The 20,746-nt window shown below is 42.2% G+C and overlaps 1 protein-coding gene and 1 pseudogene across 5 annotated transcripts in view; one reads left to right on the top strand and one right to left on the bottom strand.

Moving 5' to 3' along the window:
• The window catches only part of CLTCL1 (clathrin heavy chain like 1), a 99,530-nt gene extending 85,058 nt beyond the window's left edge, over positions 1 to 14,472 (bottom strand). For 2 of the 5 annotated variants that reach the window (XM_063088049.1, XM_063088048.1), the window contains exon 1: positions 14,208 to 14,471. In XM_063088049.1, coding sequence (XP_062944119.1) covers positions 14,208 to 14,414 — 207 coding nt within the window. In that variant the 5' untranslated portion in view covers positions 14,415 to 14,471. Of the gene's footprint in view, positions 1 to 14,207 lie in introns of all 5 variants that reach the window. The other 3 variants (XM_063088047.1, XM_063088045.1, XM_063088046.1) reach the window with 3 other exon arrangements.
• A 120-nt stretch (positions 14,473 to 14,592) lies between these two features.
• Positions 14,593 to 20,360, top strand: LOC134370805 (protein-tyrosine sulfotransferase 2-like; annotated as a pseudogene).
• Positions 20,361 to 20,746: the final 386 nt, after the last annotated feature.

The following is a 20,746-nucleotide window of genomic DNA, read 5'->3' as shown; positions in this document are numbered from 1 at the left end:
CTTTAACAGATACAGCCATAGGTCAACAGAAGCCTGTGAGTCAACTCTCCAGGGGCTTACAATCCCACAGGGGTGATGGGACACGTATAAGAATAAAGACAACACCAGGGAGTATGAAGGGATGCCACAAGTGATACAGACAAGAAGTAAGTTGTGAGGAGCCCACAAAAGAACACCATCAGAAAAGGCTTCCCAAATAAGCCCACCACTAAGGAGAGCTTCAGGAGGAAAAGGTCTTGGAGAGGTAAGGTGGAGGAAGAGGAAAGGAAAGAGAGAAAACACAAAACTGATTTCTCTAAAAGGCAAACAAGAACAAAGAACTAGCCTAGAGTTTTTGCATAAAACATTTCCCTAGATACCATCAAGTCTGTCTCAATCAGATTTAAGTGAATTTCTAAGTCAGTTTGAATACCTCCCGGCAAGTCTGAGGTTAATAAAAAAGTCAGCAGGTTTGGTAATCTTCCAAGATAGATGGATTGCTTCTACTTGTATAAACTGAAATCAGATGCCTTTCTCCAAAGGCCATCTTATACAGAGTGGCTGGACTAAATAAAGACCTGTTAATGGGATAAGCTTCAACGAAAAACCCTGAGAAAACACACCCTCAAGAAATGTATATCACACCTATAAAGGGCCATGCTTACTTCTATAAATCCCCCTGCCCCAACCAACCTTTATTTTTAAACATTGATCTACCCAATCCCAACCTTACTACTGTTGATTTGACATTTTAACATCTGTTAACCTTGTATAGGTTTACATTAGCAATAAAGATCATGGACCACTGTTTAAAAATAAGCACTACTCTTTGGAAGGAGCACAAACGAGACCATTCATATGGTATAATTCTTTATTCTATCATTTTTTTCCTTTCTTATAGACATGAACTCTTCAAAAGCAGGGACTGTATCTTATTTGTATTTTGTAGCACAGAGTCTAGCATATTTGGGACATTTCAGCTGCTGAGTGGAGCAGGCTGCATGACAACAGGTCCCCTTATCTGATCTTCCTGTTAACCCATGAGGCAAGTACACTATACACAACTTATGCTGGTGAGAAACAAGGCTTTTGGGTTAAGAAATCTTTCCAAAGTCACAAAGGTGACTAATGATGGGGTTGGTTATAATAAAGCTCTGAACCACATAACTGCATTGTTTGAAATTCATATTTCATTTTAACACAGAAAGGATGAACTAAGCGGTGACTATGTTCCCAAATGAGTCCACCAAAACAAACAAAAAAACACATATAATAGCATAAAACATTACTTCATAATTGTAGTGAAATAATTTTTTGGAAAAAAAAAATAGAACTTACTCACTGATATTGCCATTAGAATAAGAAAGTCCTTTCACATTTCAACCTAGTGTCAAAGCAAAGAAAATAATACTGACAGTGGGCAGTGTTCAGGACGGTTTATTAAGGACAAGAAAAACCAAAGTGTTTTTCCTACTCTCAAACACCACTTAAAACAACACTTTTGACACCACATGTGTTGGGCCCTTGCCAGGGGTCCTGGTGGTGTGGTTTTAGTACATCCTTTGTAAGCAAATTGGGGGGGGGGGCAATGTATCTTTTTAGTTTTGTTGCTATTCTTGTGGGGGGGAGGGGAGGGGAGAGAGAGAAAGAGATATTGAGAGGAGAGATTGAGAGATTACCAGCAGGTAAAAGAGCCCAACAACTGGCAAAGTCATGGAGCCTGACAATTGGTGACGGGGGCAGAATTCTGACATTAACCGAGGCTTAACAGTGGCTCCACAACACATGTGGGAGTCTCTCCCTACACACCAAGCAATTCTCCAGTGTCTTACGATTTAACTCAATTCTGACACTATCTACCTGGAGATAGTATCAGATCCCACAGGTTAAGGGCTCAGTCCCAAAAGACTACCCCCACTTTGGATACCAATCACAGCCCCAGGGTACTTCAGACCAACAGGGTATAAATCGGGTTCAATTAATTTGCTACAGTGGCTCACAGAACTCAAGGAAACACTTTACTTATGTTTATCCATTTATTATAAAAGATACTACAAAGGATACAGGTGAACAAAAAGATGGAACAGATGCATAAAGCAAGATATGTGGGAGTGGGTGCTAAGCTTCTATGCCCTTTCCAGGCCTACCACCCTGCAGGCACCTCCACCTGTTCAGCTATCTGGAAGCTCACCGACCTGTCCTTTTGGGTCCTTATGGAGGCTTCATTATGTAGGCATGATTGAGTAAGTCACTGGCCATTGATGATCAATTCCACCTTCATCCCCTCTTCCTTCCCCAACCCTCTAATCACATGGTTCCCCTAGGCTATCCAGGAGCCCCCAGCAGTCAGTCATCTCAGCATACAAAAAGATGCCTGTCACTTTGGAGATTCCAAGGGTTTTAGAAGCTGTGAGCCAGGAAACTGTGATGAGGACCACAACTCCTTATAAATCATAATACCACAGGGTTACACACACATCAGTGTCTCTAGCCATAGCAGGGACAGTCCAGGCTCTTCTGTATATATGGTACACAACATCAGGGACATGCCAGAGAGAGAGACAACTTTAAGACAAGAGCATTAGGAAAAAGAAAGAGTTACTTCCTGAGACAGAAAAGAACTACTCCAGAAAAAAATAATTTGGACTGAAATTAAGTCAAAAGAAAATCTCACTTCTAAAGAAATGCCCACCCTTCCAACCTTGTATTTACATTAATTGTCCCTAACACCAAGAGGTAGAAACAACCAGCTATAAAGACCTCTTCTTCAAAGAAGTCAAAGGCAGAAGGCTATATGCTTTTTCTTTTGTTTTCAAATTTTCAGCCAGGCTAGAGAGGCCATGTATTAATCTTGACAGAAAGTAAGTTTCAGGTAAAGAACATGGCATTCCCCAGTTCTTTGGGGGCATCCCCCAAGTTCTGTTGCTCCACTGAAGAGGTCATCTTTATGTGCACCTCCGAGGAACACAATTTTCTAATTTTTCTATGTTTGGAATACTACACACCAAATTTACCATTGGTTATCTCTAGAGCATGGGGCCCTCTCACTAATCACTGCTTGTATATTTATGGTGTTTGAATACACACGTATGTTAACCTTATAATTATCTTGTAATTTGTGAGAAGATTCACAGAATATTCTTTCTAACGGATTCAGCTACTTATCAACAAAAATCTTCATCAAGATTAAGGGAGGACTAAGGAGTTATTGTTCAGTTAAGGAAAATGCAAAATTTCTCGAAATGGATAGTGATGATGGATGCTCAATAATGTGAATGTAGTTAATGACTGGACTGTTCACTTAAAAATGGTTACACTTAAAAATGGTTAAAATGGTTTATCACAATTTAAAATAAAAAGATTAAGGGAAGATTTTAAAAATGATTTGTACACTGCTATTAGGCTGAGCTAAAGACTAAAATCAAGCATACACAGTCAAGGTAAAGCACATTCAACCATGGGGCATTTTAAAACACACTGAGGTTTTTATAACAAGGGTCTTCATTTGCTAAAAACACTCTTTCTATTTGTTATTCCGACATCTCTTTCCCAACTATAAACAACATCCACCGACTAGTATATTACATTTATTAACTCAGCACAAATGACTCAACACCGACAGCTCGAATCAAGATAAATTAGCCAAGAATTAGCTAGAAAAGCAATAGATCTGCAACATAACCAGAGCCACTTTAGACAAGCCCAAGTACAAAATGGCCCCGCCCACCTCCTCCCCTCCCCTCCCCTCCCCCCTTCCCTTTAGGAGAAGCCTCCTGACTTAAACAGAAACCCCTTTGCTTCGGCAAGGACTCAGTTCTCCACCCCATCCACATTAGCATAATGACCCTCCTTGATGGTATCAGCCAGCCCTTGCCACACTATATAAGCTCTACCACCCACACCTGGTGCTGTCCACCATTTTCAGGGCAGCCCCGGGCTGTTCCCCACTTTGAGCACAGCCCGGCAGAGTTCTTTCTCGAATAAAGCTTGAACGGTACCCGGCATCTCGGCTCACTTTCTTTCAAAAAGTACAAACTGATTTCCTTTCAACAAATATGAAGTACCTACAACATGCCAGGCTTTAGAGACACAATGAACAACATTTAGGCAGACAAGATTCTGCCCTAGCTCACATTCTAGTAAAGGAAACAAACAAGATGATTATAAACTGAGATCATTACTATGATGAAATAAATGGTAAATTAACAGAGTTACAGGAGAACAGAGCTACTTTAGACATAATAAAAGGATGTGAAGGAGCCATAAGCCATTTCCCACATTCAGGCTAACCATTTATAATATATTTGACCTACTGATTATGAGACTTCCCTGGTAAAGTCTGAGCATCTTTTTATATGTTTAAGAGCCATTTGTATGTCTTTTCCTGTGAACTGTCTTTACATATCCTTTGCACATTTTTCTGCTTAACTATTAAAGTCTCTTATTGCTTGGAAGGAGTTTTTTGGTTTTGTTTTTGTTTTTTAAGGTTGATTTTTTTTTTATTGAAACAATTTATTGTACTTATCTGTGAGGTACCTCATTGAAAGTAAGGTTCAATTTATAAAAGTGGAATTTCTAGGTCATAGTTTACACATATGCAGTCATTCTCAGTATCTGGGGGGATTGGTTCCAGGACGCCTCCCCCCCACCCCACCAGATGCCCAAATCCCCAGATGTTCAAGTTGGAAGGAGCTTTTCATATATTAATAAAGTTAGCTCTGTGAAGTGAGCTGCAACCCTTCTGAGTTTATTTTTTAAAGATTTTTATGTAGTCTAATTCATCAATCCTGTATGCATGTGTGTATGTGAATGTATTCTGGGTTTGGCATCATACTTAAAGACCTTTCGTACATTTTCTTCTAATATTCTACACTTTCTTTTTATGCTTGTGTTTCTGATCCACTGGGAATTTATTCTGGTACAATGCTCCAGCTTCTATCCTTTTCTGAATAGCAATGTGGTTTTCTCAGCATCACTTGTTAATAATGTTTTCATCACTAATTTAAAATGCTATCCTCATCTCACAGTAAATTCCCAAATGTATGTCCATCTGTGCATCTATTTTTGACTTTTCTAGTCAGTACTTTTTATCTACACATTAGTACCAAGCTTTTTTATTGAGGTGTCACACTATTTTTTAACATGTGGTAGTGTTTGCCTTCCTCAGCACTCATTACTTTTAGAATTTTCTTTGGTAATATATTGCTTAACTTTTTATGACTAAAAGGAAATTTCAGATGCAAAAATAAAAATATGGGGGCTATCTATATATAGGTGGTGAAACCATGAGACTGGATGAAATCAGTAAGAGGGACTATGAAAAGTAAGATGGGCCAAGGAGCTTAAGGCAGAAGCCCAGGAGCACCAAGTCTTGCAAGGGAAGCAGAAGAGCATCTAGCAAAATGAACTTAATTTAATTCACATATTTAATTAAACTGAGAATGAGAAATAACAGAAGTCCCACAAGGCAACAATCACCTATGCTTAGTAACCCAGGAAACTCCACAATAACACAAGAAAACCTCTCAGTATTACAACACTTCTCATATATGAGCCATGTTCAAATTCTATCATCCTCTTGTAGCTTAGTCCCCTGCTGGTTTATATAATAACATCTAAGATCATAAGTCCCTGGAGGATGTAGATCAGACTGTTACTTACCCTGTCTGCAATTGATGGAAAAATCCTGGAAAACAGAATGATATCAATATCCTAGATATTACAATATTCAAAACAGAGGACAGTGGGGTTCTAGAAGATAAGACTGCTGCATTTGTGGTCCCCCTAACAAAAATTCTAAAATATTATCTATAAGATGATTTGTGAGTCCTTCAAAAAAAAAATCATAAATACCTGCAGATTCAATATGGGGCTCATTAAGAAATCATGCCAAACCAATCTCTTTTTGTTTTTTTTCTTGGATTTGGTGGCTGGCCAGTAAGGGGATCCGAACCCTTGACTTTGGTGTTATCAGCAACGCGCTCTAACCAAGTGAGCTAACCAGCCAGCCCCAACCTCATTTTCTTAAAGCCAAGCAAACGTGGAATAAATTGGCATTTCAGCAGAGCACCTGGCTTAGCTCTGCTGAAGCAGCTGTAAGTAACTTCTAGGGGCAGTAAACCCCGCATCCCAAGCCTTTCTTACCTATGGTACTTTTATGGCCATAGGTAAAAATACAGAACCTTGCTTTGTATTAGTTATCCACACATACTTTACCTCTTGTTTCTTCTCAGAGTCAAATTCAGGGTCTCCCCATTTTGAATCCATCAAAACATCAAGCACATAAAAGCTCAAACAACATATGAAACAAAAGACATTTGGAATAAGAGGAAGAAGCATGAAGTGAGCTTATACGTAAGCAGGTGCACAGCGAAACCACAGCCCAAGGGTGCTGGCCACATGGATCACTGTCTATCTGGTGGTAGGCCCCAGGGTCCATACCTTAATCATCTGCTAGTCAATATTTTGAACAAGTACTCTCATCAAAGTCACAGACAGGGATGATTTTACTATCTGCTAAGTAAGGGTCTGCTTTGAGACTGAAAAGATACTAGGGTTAACAATCAGAATCAATAGATCTGAAAGGACTATGAATAAAAAAAGATACATGTACACAAACAAAATACAACATTCGTGTTAAATATCCAAAAATAAGATCATGGCTTTCTTTGAAAAGTAGCTCTAAGACATAAAATGTCAAACAAGTACAATATATGGGCCTTCTTAGGATGCTGATTCAAACAAACCAAATGCATGAAACATTTCAGACAAATAAGAGATTTAACACTGACAAGGTATTGAATGATACTGAGGAATTATTGACTTTTTTTTTAGGTGTGATAATGTTATTAGAGTATCTTTTAAAAAAATAAAGAGTTCTTAGTGTTCATTGATGAACAAATAGATAAGCAAAATGTGGCATATACATATAAGATTATTTGGCCTTAAAAAGAAAGGAAATTCTGACACATGCTACAACATGTATGAAATCTGAGGACATTATGCTAAGTGAAATGAGCCAATAGCAAAAAAAGACAAATACTGGTACCTAGAGCACTCAAATTCATAGAGACAGAAGTAGAATGGTGGTTGCCAGGGGCTGGAGGGAGACAGGAATGGGGAATCACTGTTCAATGAGTATAGAGAAGCAGTTTTGCAAGATGAAAAGAGTTTTGGAGATGGATGGTGGTGACGGTTATACAATGATATGAATATACTTACTACCACTGAAATGTACACTTGAAAATGGTTAAGATACGAAATTTTATGTTTTGTGTATTTTACAACAACGAAAAAACTTGGAAAAAATAATAAAGAGTTCTCTTTTAGAGATACATCCTAAAGTATTTAAGAATAAAATATAACATCTGGAATTAGCCTCAAAATAATTTGGTGGTGAATGGGGGACACATATAAAACAAAACTGACCATGTATTGGTAAGCAACCAGTCTTGGTCTCCTCAAGCTATCCAGATTTTCCAGGTTTTAGCAGAACAGAACTAGATGCTCTCCAGACAGAGCTGCTGCACACTTAAGTGGGCCTAGTTCATCTACTTTATCATTTTGTTCTTAGTTTGGGGATCAATGTTAGGTTAATATGGCGACATTCTGATTTCAACTACAAATACCATCAAGAATTTGTAACCCTGAAGAATTTGTATCCAATCTTTTCAACATAATAGGTTGTTAATTATTAGTGGCTGAGTAGAATTCCTTATGTAAGGGCATATACACACATTCATGGCATTTGAAAAAGGTAAAAGTACCTCACAAACACAAGTCGGTGTTTTAACATCCGAGAATAGCAAATCCAAAAATAAGATACAGACTATTAGAACCAGAAGAAATTAAGACTGTGGTTCTCAACGAGGAGTGTTATCTTGCAGTCTCTGAAAATAGGCAGGGGCAGTTTTAACTGTACAATGAATAGAGAACATTTACTGGGCTGGGGCCAGGCATGCTTAACACAGGACTTTTCCACAAAAACAACTTTTCCACCTAAAATACCAAATACCACTGAGATTTATTCCACATGCAAACACAGAGTCCCAGAGAAGTGATGTACCTAAAGCCATGGTTTTTCACTAATTAGTAGAAATAATCAAGGACTCTGACCCCTAGTATAATGATTCAGATAGGTACTCTAGCTACACATTTTCAACAGCCCATATAAGTTAAGAGTTAACCAATTCCAGACAAGACACTATCTAATGATTCTTTTCAGTTCTCAAAACTTGCAATTAAATTAACCCGAATTCAAATCAGACACTAGGGAAAACATAAAAAGAAATTACTCATTTGACAGTCCTGTGGTTTCTATATATAAGGGGCTCAGGGACATTAGTTGGACTAGGAAGGCTGCAGCTGTGTTTATACATGACGGCTGATGAAAACATCAACTGCCCATATCAGAGAAGCCAAAATGCCCAAGCTGTACTGAACAAAACCATGTTTCTATGCCTCTGAAAATGCCAGTCCTTTTTCCTTCTGTATCTGTCTCCTTCCCAATCTCATTCACTGCCTTATTCTTGTGACTAGCACATGGATGTTAAATAATTAGTAAAGAAGTTACTTATTTTAGGCATATTTAGTTCATCTGCAACTTAAGAAAATATATTTTATATTTCAAACTTACCAACAAGTTTTTCCTAGCTTAAGAAAGAAGGTGCTTTGTAAATGAGGGCTTATGAAGAATGACAATATTAAAGTCCTTTCCAAAACTTACATTCTTAGGAGAAGATTAGTTCAGGGATAGTTTAAAAAACTACATTTGTACAGTGTTTTACAGAACCTCTCTCAAATTACACCACTGCAGGTTTTCTGTATTTTAAAACTAATGCATAAGACTCTATATTTACACCTGTTAAATGTCAACTAGTTGGATTCCAGCCTGTCAAGATCTGTTTGGATTCTAATTTTGTCACTGAACTTTGCTATCCAGTTTTGTGGCATCCTTCTTCAGCTAGCCAAGAGTGATGGTAATCTCCCAGGCCTGGAAACCACCAACAGGCCTTATGGAAGAGACGCAAAAAACATGGGAGAAGAGACTGAAAGCAGCAGATTCGGTGAAGAAACAAGGGAAGGAAAAATCAGGAAGAGCAAGACAAAGCAAAGAACTACTTAGAAGATGCAGTGACAGGGTGCCAACAACTACTTCCCTAACAGTATATTAATAAACAATACTATTGAATATATGCTGTGATCTGTATGTGATCTTAAGTGAATATCTTCAGACTGTGTTATTACAAAAGCAAAAGGCAGGAGAATACTTACAGTAGAATTCTTTTAATCATTTCTGGAAGGATACAGTGGCTTCCTTAATAGTGGTTTCCTCCAGGGAGAGGGAGCCAGAGGTTGAATAGAAAGACTTTGATTTCCATTTATACTTTCTATGTGGGGCTCTTCTTCCCATGTATATGAATTACTTTAAAGCTTGTTCTAGACAGACTTTGTCCCCACTACAGAATGCTGAAATGCCTGGGTGGAGAGGAACCTTGACTAAGATCCTCGGATTTAATAATTCTTTCAACCCAATAAACTCAAATCTTGTATAGTTTAGGGATTCTGAACATTAAAAGGTGTTCTAAAGTGACGATTTGTTTTTCCAAAGAGGCCCCATCCAAGTTCATTTACTTTTTGGTCACTCTCAAACCCACAGTGGTGGGCACTTTCACAAGGCTCACTCTCCCAGACGCCCTGGCTGAGGTAGATGGTTACTCTTCTTGCTCTGTAAATAAGAAAGTCAGAAGACAAATGCTGGCCAGTATGTGTTTCCAATACCAGGAGCAGAAGTCTGCCAGTAGGCAAAATTTAACAGCTTACGCAATACCTTAAAAAAGGTTTTAAACAGGTATACAGTAATTTTAGGACACAATGAGCCAACTGTTGTTTGTCTTAGTACATCAAACACCATTTTACAAAACGAAATGGCTACATAATGGCAACATAAACCAAATAAGTACTGGGCTATAGGTACAGTGCGTCGCCTTACAAAGTGATATCCGAGAGAAGACTCTCCAGACAGACACAGGTGTATATGGGAAACCACTTTCAGTTAAAACTTACCATTCCTTCATAATTCTACCTTCCCTCCTCACATGTAAAAGGCTTCAAACATTAACCTTTTTCCTCAGTTATCAATAATGATTAACATTTAGATGGCTGGTTCAACTGGGCTTCACCTAGGAATACCAAAGCTCTACCTCAACCTCTCAAGAGATTCTGATGTAATGTCCCAAAGAAGTGTTTTTAAAGCTCCAGGACATTCTCACATGCAGGCCGCCTTGAGAAGCGTTGATTAGTACCAGTCACCATCATTTTCCTACAATGTACAGAGCTCACAGACTCTATATCTGTTTAGAACATCACCTCAGGGAAAAGGAAAACAAAAAACAAAAAAACACATCATCTCAGAGATATACTCATAATTAAAACTTTGACGGAACACATTTCTGCTTTCTGTGTATTGAGCTGTGCCACCTTTCACAGCTTACAAACAAGTAGCTGCTTTTTTTGATACAGCTGGGCCATATCAGGTGTATACTGGGTATTACTTAGTTCTCATAACAGAATTTCTACGCCACCAAATCATCCAGTCACTCCTCTTCCGAATCAAGGTGTAATAAGTTCTTAGCCCTTCAGCTTTTTTCTTTTCTCAGACTTCACAAACAGCAACAACCCTCCAAAGAAAAGTTCAAATGGTTACTCCCTGAGCTCACAATATAGCAGGGAAAATAAACAACTACAATACTGTGGGATGCGGGGCATTGTTAGGAAAGCCTCAAAGCCTCAGGGGCACAGAGGAAGGACTCTTTAACCCTGACAAATCAGGGATAGCTTCTGGAGAGTGTCATTTAGGCAAACACAAGAAGGCTCAGTAGGAGTTAAATGGGTAAGGAGAGTGGTGAGGAAGAATGCATTCTAGAAAGGACATGAAGGGAGGAGCAGGAAAGTTAGGCAGGTGCTGGGCTGGGCAGGGCTTGAAAGGACACTTGGGAGACTGGCATTTTCATCCCAGAGGCAACAGGCAACCACTCCCTGAAGGACTTTAAGCAGATACTCATGCTTTCAGAAGATCACTTTGCCTGTGTACTACAGATGAACAGGAGGAGGGTAGAAGGACAAAGCTAGAATGACCATAAAAGTGGAGAAGGATGGCACAGTCTAGGGCAGTGGTGGTCATGATGACAGTGGCAAATGATGCTAAAAATAAATGGGAAGAAGAGACAACAGGATGGGAAGAATGCATGACTGTCTGCTAAGTTCCTGGCTGGAAACTGGAGAAGATACACATGTGGGGAGACAGGGAAACCCCATTCCTGAACATGATGTGTTTGAGGAGCCCACTGACCATCCAGTGGCCTTCTTCAGTAGACAGCTGTCACAATGACAGCAACAGCTAACAAGGACTCAGTGCTTTATTATGTATCAAACACTTCAACACTTTACGTCTATTAACTCAAAATCTCACAAGTACTCTGAGACAAGAACTGTACCTTTTATTCCTTTTTTATAGATGGAGATGGTGGCACAAAAAAGTTACAAATATTGCCCAAATTCACATAGCCAGTAAGTTCCTGAGTCCAAATTCAATGCCTTCAGTTGGCCTGTCTGTGCTCTTAACTAGGCCCTGCCATTTCCTCTCATACACACAGCGTTGAGGATCAGCAAAGATACATGGATAGCTTGGGAACACTGAGCATATGGGTATACAGAAAAATCATCCAGTAGAGTATCCGGAATAAAAAAATAAAGAGGCTCAAGACAGAGACCACGCGCACACACAAGAGGAGCCCAAAAGGGACATGGGTGTGGCTGGAGAGGTAGGAAAAACCTGGGGAGACTGTGGTACCACCAAGAGTAACAGAGAAAGGATCCTGCAGAGGCAGTAAAGTGCGGTGTCAAGTGTAGCTGGAGAGCCATGGAAGATGTGTGTGACACTGGGGCTTTTATTTTTAAAATGTTCTCTCACAGCCTTTGATCTCAGATTATTTTATTTTTTATAGCAAAGGTTGGCCAACTACAGCTTGTTTTTGTACGGCCCAAACTAAAAACGGTTTTCACGTTTCATTTTTTGTAAGGCTAAAAAAAAGGGAAGAATACTTGACAGAGACACGATGTAGCCCTCAAAGCCTAACATATATACTATTTGGCCCTTAATAAAAACGTCTGCAGGATGACTTGTGACCTGGACAAGAAGTGATTCAGGAGAACAGTGGGGACAAAAACCAGACTGCAGGTTACTGAGGAACTTAAAGGAGTAATGGAGAGATAAGTCAACTCTTTCATGATGTCTGGCTATCAACGAAGAGCTTTGAGGGGACAAGGAGAGAGAATGGAAGAGGTGTGAGCACTGCTGAAGGTAAACAGGAAGAAACCACTGAGAGGCAATGGATGAAAATACTGGAAAGAGAAGCTGCTACTGAGCAAGGCCTCTGTTAGAATGGAGGATACAGGATGCAGAACAAGACAAGAGTAAGGACACCACCTTTGAGGTAACAGGAAGGCAGGAAAGGGTGGCTGCAGACAAGTTTGTAAATCTGCAGGCATGAAGGTGAGGAACATCCCAGTTTATGACTTCTGTTTCCTCCAAGTCATCTGTTAGCAGCAAGCTGGGAGTGGCAGGATCAGGGATTTAAGGAACAGGTGTTAAGTTTTGAAATGTCTGTAGTGAAAGCAGAGTGTGCCGATTACAGCGAAATACAGAAAGCAGAGCAGCTTCAAACAGTTAATAAAGCAGTTACTATTAGAGACCACAAAGCAGAGTTTCGTTCATATGGCCTGCATGTCACAAACCACAAGAATTTTCCAGATAACAGAACATATCCCTTTAAGACATTATAAACTCTGATGGACATCTGAAATGCCTTGCTCCCTTGCCTTTTGAAAAGAGCTAGTTAAGCGTAGGGTTTGAAATCAGAGACCTGGGTTAAAACCCAAGCTCTGCCACTTACTAGTTGTGTAATTTTATCTAAATTAACCTCAGCTGCCTGTGGTGTAAAACGGGATATCACTAACTGCCTCATTATTATGAAGACTAAACAAGATGTAAAAAATACATAGCCTAGTGAGTGGCAAGATAAATGGCTCAATAAATAGTAATCATTATTATATTATTATTATTAGCAGCATTTTGCTAACTTGCATTACTAGCACTGGCTCAGCTTATTGGTAGAATGTAATCCAGAGTGGAGATGGATGTTCAGTACACTTCCACCTCCACGCAACTTCAGGACTGGATCACTAACTAAGTGACACAGGATACTGTATGAAACTGCAGAATGAGGGGACCTAACTGGTCACTATAAAACTCCCAAGGCCATTCTCATTTGGAGGTAGGGCTAACAGTGCTCTGTATGGTGAAAAGATGACCTTTCAACCAATCACATTCCTTGCTGCACAGCTTTGTAGTCAAAAAGACTGGAGTCTGAATCCTGCTCTTTTATTTAACATCTTTGAGTCTGGGTTTCTTCATTTAGGAATGTATGGGATCATAATGGTAGCTATCACTCCCTGAGCCGCATCTCCTCCCCCGCAAAATGTGAGACCCAGCACCTCTCACAGGTGCGACAGGTGGGCGAGAAGACGCGAGGGAAGCGCTGCACTGAACCCTTGTTCAAACGCAGCCGGCCAATCCTCATTTTCCTGAAGCACAAACGTATCAGGAGAACGAACTGGGACCTCATTAAAAAATCAAACTTTGGGGGTATTACTGTACTGAAGGCATTAAAACATCCCGTCACTCATTTTTCCTCTTGGGTCACACATTCTGACGGTCTTCCCCCATGAAGTCACCCTGGTGGACTACGACAGACCACAGACCGGGGCATAAAGATCGCAGGACGCAAAAGGGGAACCTTAGAATGAGTCGCGGATCTCGGAGTTGTAGAGCTTGGAACCGGACTATGTGAACGCTTTTGGCAGGCACGAGAGCGGGGCGTTTCGGCAGACCCTCGCGACCCACCCCCACCCCCCCGGCTCCCCGCCGAGCCGTCCTGCGGTAATGAGCTTCGGCCACAGCACCCTTCGGGTCCGCAGGTGCGGTCACCGCGCCCGGAAATCCGCGGTCCCCACCCGAGGTCCGAGCTGCCGGCCGGCCAGCGGCTTGGCGGGGCTGGGAGCGCGGGGTCGTGCCGGGGAAGCCAGGCGGCCGGGGGCGCGGCTGACAGGACGGAGCGCATGGCCCGCCCCCGGGGCCCTCTCGGCCTCGCGCCGGAGCCTGGCCTCACCTGGAAATGCTCCTGGAAGCGGATGGGGAGGATCTGCGCCATGGCGGGCAGGGGCAGAGCCGGCGGCGGCGGCTGCTCTCCTCCTGCGGGCTGACGAGCGGCGGCGGCGGCTGCTCCTCTCGTGCCGGCTGACGAGCGGCGGCGGCGGCGGCGGCGGCGGCGCAGGCGCACTTCTCCGACCGCGGGTGCCAAACCCCCTCGCGCCATCGCTCTGCGCGGGATCCCTCCGCTCGCCCCCGAGGGTCCGCGAGAAGTAGTCCCGCGCGCAGCCGCACTTCTGGCACCCCGCAAGAGCAGGTCCTTCTGCACTGCCACAGGGCGGTTGTGCGCAGAAAGGTGGACTGGCTCCCGTGGGTGCGCGCGGGAAGGTGGACAGAGTCCAGGGATGCCCAGGGCAGGTGTGCGCGGGAAGGTGGACAGGGTCCGGGGCTGTCCCAGCCGGTGCCTACAGAGCAGGTGTGCGCGGGAGGGTGGACCGGGTCCCGAGGGTGTGCTGGGGAAGGTGGGTCCGGTCTGGGACTGCTTAGGGCAGTTTTGCGGGGGGAGGTGAACCGGGTCTGGCGCTGCCCCGGCCAGTGTCCAGGACAGGTGTGTGCTGGCTTGGGGATCGGGTGTGAGCCGCCCTCAGCAAGTTCCCTGAGTGAAGGGTTTTCAGGAAAGCTAAACAAAGTTATCGGGCTGCCCTTGCCTAGAACCTTCCATATGTAGAGAGGCGGCAGCGGTGGTCGTTCTATCTCAAACTATGAACTGTTGAGTTCAGGGCCAATTTTTATTCAAGCACAGATCAGACAAAAACAGGGAAGGAGATATTCAAAGTATGCATTACAGATGTGTTTCTTCGTAAGGCTCAGCCACCGCTCCTTTAGGAAACATCTTTCCTGGGCCATACGATTTCTAGGGAACGCTGTGTCAGAGTATCCAAGCTGAGAGTCCACAAAGATCATCTAGCAGCAGATGACCAACCAAAAGCCAGTGAGGACCACCCGGATTGCCTGTGGTCGTGGAATAGTAGTGGCAGGTTGGAGCTAGAATCCCACACCTGCTTTGCCAGTGGCCAGTTGTTTTTCTGAGGCACCATTTGAAGATGTGTTTTGCATGCAGATGACTCAGCTGCATGAAAGATATTTGTCAGGAAAGGGAAACCCTTGGCATTCAGCACACGTACTCCCACGGTGTAACTAATACCCTTCTCTACCACTTCATATGTTGCTCACTGGTAATTTTAGGAGATGCACGGTCCACTGTGAATAACACAGTGATGGTGCAATTATTTGCACAATAGCTTGACCATCTAGTAGCCAAAAATATGTTAAAGAATAGAACAACTGTTCACTTTCAAATTAAATCTCTTACAGTATTAGTCAAGACCTCTGCAAGCTGCCTTTAAACATCTGCCTAGCCTCATCCCCTAAAAATAGAGCTAATTTTCGCTGTGGGTAGTACATTTCCCAAATCCCTGTGTTTCAGCAATAATGCCTGTGACCCCACGTACCCTTTACCTCAAACATTATATAAATCTTTTAGTATTAATAGTATCATTCTCTAAATCACCTACCTTTACCAGGGCTTTTGGGGGGTCAAAACTAAAAATTTATATCCTAAGAGAAAGAATTTTAAGAAAATTGTGGTTAAACAAAATGACAGGATTGTTAATGTCAGGACCTCACCTAATGTCTATACTTGTAAAGGAACTAAATGTTCCGACTTGAAAAGGATTTTAATATTCTCACCACTGGTGGATAATTTGCCAAGTAATCCTGAAAAAAATCAGTCCTATGTGCTGATTTCTTATCTTTACAATAGAAATGGTGAGCATATGAAAAAATAATTCATAAAAAAGAAATATAACTGACCTTAAACATGAAAAAGAAAAATGTCTACCTTCACACATAAGAGGCAAGTTAAAGTACACTGTATATATATTTTATATACAGCAAACCCTTGAACAACATGAGTTTGAACTACACGCGTACACTTATACATGGTATCCCCACACAAACTATTTAAGTACTTAACTACTTAAGTAACAATGTGGGGAAAGTTATGCATCCATTTCCGACTGCAAGGAGGGTCGGTGCCCCTGTTGGAGGGTCAGCTGTATATGTTTTATTCATTATAGACGGTCCCTGACTTACCATGGTTCAACTTAACAATATTTCAATTTTACGATGGTGTGAAGTGATATACATTCAGTAGAAATTGTACTTCAAGTACGCATATAGCCATTCTACTTTTCACTTTCAGTACAGTATTCAATCAATTACATGAGATATTCAATACTTTATTATAAAATCGGCTTTATGTTAGATGGTTTTGCCCAACTGTAGGCTAATGTAAGTTTTCTGAGCCTATTTAAGGTAGGCTAGGCTAAGCTATGATGGTTTAGGTATATTAAGCCCATTTTTGACTTACTTTATTTTCAATTCACTGTGGGTTTGTCAGGTACAACACCATCGTAAATTGAGGAGCATCTGTATAGATAATATATATTATATATACTTAATTTTTAAAAACTATCATATCATAAATGTCAAAAACTTTGGTAACACTGTGGACAATGGTGTGAGGAGGGCAATTTGGTGGTATCTATGCATATACATTTTAGTATTATCTTACAGTTATTCTTGCAGACCTCGGCCCAACAAATAAAATTCCAAAGAAAATGAGCAGTTCTTGGTAAAAAAAAAAAAAAAAAAATTATTCCAGGAAACAAGGCACCACAAGCAAGAACCAGGAGAACCAAGAGGCAGATACAGACCCACAAGGTTGGAGATAATGAGATTATCACAAACAGACTTTAAATTCCTATATTTAATGTGTTTTAAAGAGCTAAATGACAAGCTTAAAAATACAGGTGGGAGAAAAATACATGCACAAAACCTGAAACTGTAAAGAATGACCAGGCAGATTTGAAAAAAAAAAAAAAAAAATAGAAATCCTAGAAATGAAAAATATAATAGAGTACAGTAAGACCTTGACATAACATTATGAATGGGTCCAAAATATGGAATCATGTTGTGAGATAAATAAAATGAGAATAGAGGAAGGGCAAGATGGGGACTTTTATCAGCCAGAATCTACTCAGAGATTGTCTTAGTCTGTTTGTGCTGCTATGACAAAATGCCACAGACTGGGTACTTCATAAACAATAAAAACTTATTTCTCATAGTTCTGGAGGCGGGGAAGTCCAAGACCACAGTGACAGCAGATTCAGTGTCTGTTGAGGGCTTGTTCCATAGATGGTGTTTTCTCGTGTCATTTCACATGGCAGAAAGGGTGGAAGGGACGAACTTACCTCGTCAAGCCCTTTTATAAGGCACTAGTTAGACATTACCAATAGGTTGGTGGTAGCATCCATGAGGGCAGAGCCCTTACGTTCTAATCACTTCTTAAAGGCTCCATCTCTGAATAATGTTGTACTTGGTGTTAACTTTCAACACATATTTTGGAGGGGACTCAAACATTCAGTCCATAGCAGAGACAGAAACCACACCAGTTATTTGAATGGAAAGAACTGGATATAAACAGTAGGTAACAGGAAATGAAGTTGTTAGCTAAGTAACTGGAAGGATAAAAAGAGAACCCCAAGTTATCATGGAGGTACACATGGAGGAGACAGCTACCACCCCTAGAGCTCAGAGATGAACGGGAAGAAGCTGGAATTATTACAACTTAGGGGAAGGACTCTGCAGAGCTGGAACTCAGATCTCTAGGGAAGGGTGTTGGCCAGCTGGAACTGGGGACTCTGAGCCCAGAGAAAGGGTCCCATGGGAATGGGACCTGGACACACACTGTGGATGAGGGGCGGCTGTGGAGCTCGGAGCAAGACCACTGAAGAGGGCACCAGGAGGCTTTGACCTGGACCTCTGACGAGGAGGCACATTGAAGCTGTTTCTACAAGTCTTGGAAAAACTTCAAACTGGATTCAGCTCCTTCTGTGGGAAGAATGTGTTACTGCCTTGTTGAAGAAGTGTAGCTGGGGTGATGCTCACAGGAGCAGGCCCTACAATCTCCCTCCACCAACCTACTGGTAACATCTAACAGGGCTTATCTCCCAAAGCAAAAATACAATTTTTAGAGTCTTAGCCCCAGTATCAAAAGCAGTTTATAGAGTAGGAAAGGAGGATAGAGCTGAAAGACAAGATTTAGTAACTGGTATGAGAAACAATGTTACATCTAAATTCAAATTCTTGGGCTGGCTGATTAGTTCAGCTGATTAGAGTGCAGCCTTATAACACCAAGGTAATGGGTTCGGCTGCCAACTGGCCAGCCTCCAAAAAAGAAAAAACATTCTCATGGGACTTTTCTATAGGTGAGTGTCAAAAGTACATGGAGGATTTTTGTTTCCAGAAAGCACCAGAGAACTAACAAGGCAGTGAATAATTATGGGGCCAATATCCAAGGGAGAGGAAATTAGAGAGGTGAGGCTGGCCTGCAGGCTGCTTTTCCTCAAGAGCATCTGCCAATTCCAGATGAGTGGTTAAGAAGCTAGGAATCTGAGCAGCACTTTTAATATCCTCAGAGCCCTAGGAGGACAAAAATTGGAGGTTGGGAACAACCAAGGAGGTATCCTTCTGTATTGTTTGGGACTCCATTCAAACTATGTCAGTCCTTGCCAGCAGCAAACATAAATTCTCCCTGGAGAGTGATAACCTCATCCTGGATCTCAAATTATTTCTACAGTTGTTCATGTGCACTGCTCAGCACTCCACCAAAAAATATTAGGCATACAAGGAGAAAAGACAAAATGATTATAAACCAGGAGCAGTAACAGACAAATAGACCTATAGGGGATCCAGAAAATGGAGTTTTCACAAAGACTTTTAAATAACTGCACTTAATATGGTTAAGAGGATAAGAGACAAGACTGAGGATTTTATCAGACCCATAAACTGTCTGCTGACCTGTCATCGAAGCCACCGAAGTGGGCCCCCAGGCCAGGCCTGCCCCACCCCCAGCTGGGCATTCTCCTGTAGGTGCAGAGGGGTTGCTGGTGGCCGGCTGTGCCCTGGTCTTGGTGCTGGCGGTCCAGCTGGGCCAGCAGGTAGTGGAGTGTTGGGCAGTGTTGGCCAGCCTGCAGAGCCCGCAGTGGGCCCTGCAGCCGGAGCAGGAGGAACTGGTGATGGTGGGCATGGACCACATGGAGTACTGCTATGGCAAGGCCATGCCGCTCATCTTCTTGGGCAGGCACCACGCTGATGCATGCCATGCTGGTCGCCCACCCCACGGTGTGCTATGGCAATGAGACCTGTCATTCCCCACGTGCTAGCCATGCGCTAGGCCTGGTCTGAGTCAGGCCTGGAGAAGCTGCAGCTGCACGAGGCGGGCATGAAGGATGCCTCCTTGCAGGCCTTCACCCTGAAGGTGATCGCCAAGCACGGCGAGCTGGTCCATGTGCTCTGCAACAAGGACCCCTTCACGCTCAAGTCATTGGTCTATTTGTCATGCCTGTTCCCCAACTCCAAGTTCGTACTGATGGTGCGGGACGGCCGGGCCTCCATGCACTCTAGGATCAAGTGTAAGGTCACTATCTCCAGATTTTACCTCAGCAGTTACATCACCAAGTGGAACAAGGCCATCGAGGTGATGTATGCCCCGTGCATGGAGGTGGGCAAGGACAAGTGTCTGTGTACTATGAGCAGCTGGTGCTCAAGATTCTTATGCTCTTTTGCATGAGTTTTCAAGATATGTTCTTCTCGTTCATATGAGTCAATTAGAAGGATTCTTAAGCTCATCTCAACTTCCTGGGCATCGTCTGGAGCAACACCATCCTGTATCATGAGGACCTCATTGGCAAGCCTGGTGGTGTCTCCCTGTCCAAGACCAAGTGATCCACAGACCAGGTCATCAAGCCTGTGAACCCAGAAGTGCTCTCCAAGTGGACTGGCCACATCCCTTGGGACATAGTCCAGGACATGGCCCAGATTATCCCCATGTTGACTTGACTCGGCTATGACCCCTAGGCAAATCCACCTAACTACGGTAACCCCAATCCCATCATCATCAACAACACACACTGGATCTTGAAAGGAGACTATAAAACACCAACCAATCTGAAAGGATATTTTCAGGTGAACCAGAACAGCACCTCCTCCCACTTAGGAAGCTCGTGATTTCCAGATCTCTGCGAATAGCTTTGTTGCCAGGAAGGGAAGAAACTGCATTGGAGTGGAAATTAGACCTCTAATCCAAGAATATTGCTTGCTATTAATTGGCAAAACAGGACTGCTAATGAAGAATGTATTTGCATATGTTTGCAAAAGCTGAATCATCAAAAACATACCTCCAAACTCTCTTTGGACACTGTAGGGTAGAGATTGAAGAGTGTGGAATAGTCCGGCTTTTGAAACTTAGATATTTTATATTTTTCCCCTCAATAATTTTTTTTTTAAGAACTGGATTTGCCGTCCTCCTTAAATTGCAGGACTGCCTTGGTGGCTTTGTTTGCTGGGACAAGGCCCACAACCTGTGCCTCTCCTAATGACCCTTATTTTGAACAAAGAATACATTTAAGAAGTTAATATATGAGGCTTTCTTTA

Source organism: Cynocephalus volans, chromosome 2 (genome assembly GCF_027409185.1).
Source record: "Cynocephalus volans isolate mCynVol1 chromosome 2, mCynVol1.pri, whole genome shotgun sequence".
Classification (NCBI taxonomy): Eukaryota; Metazoa; Chordata; class Mammalia; order Dermoptera; family Cynocephalidae; genus Cynocephalus; species Cynocephalus volans.
This window is presented reverse-complemented; position numbering and strand designations above follow the sequence as displayed.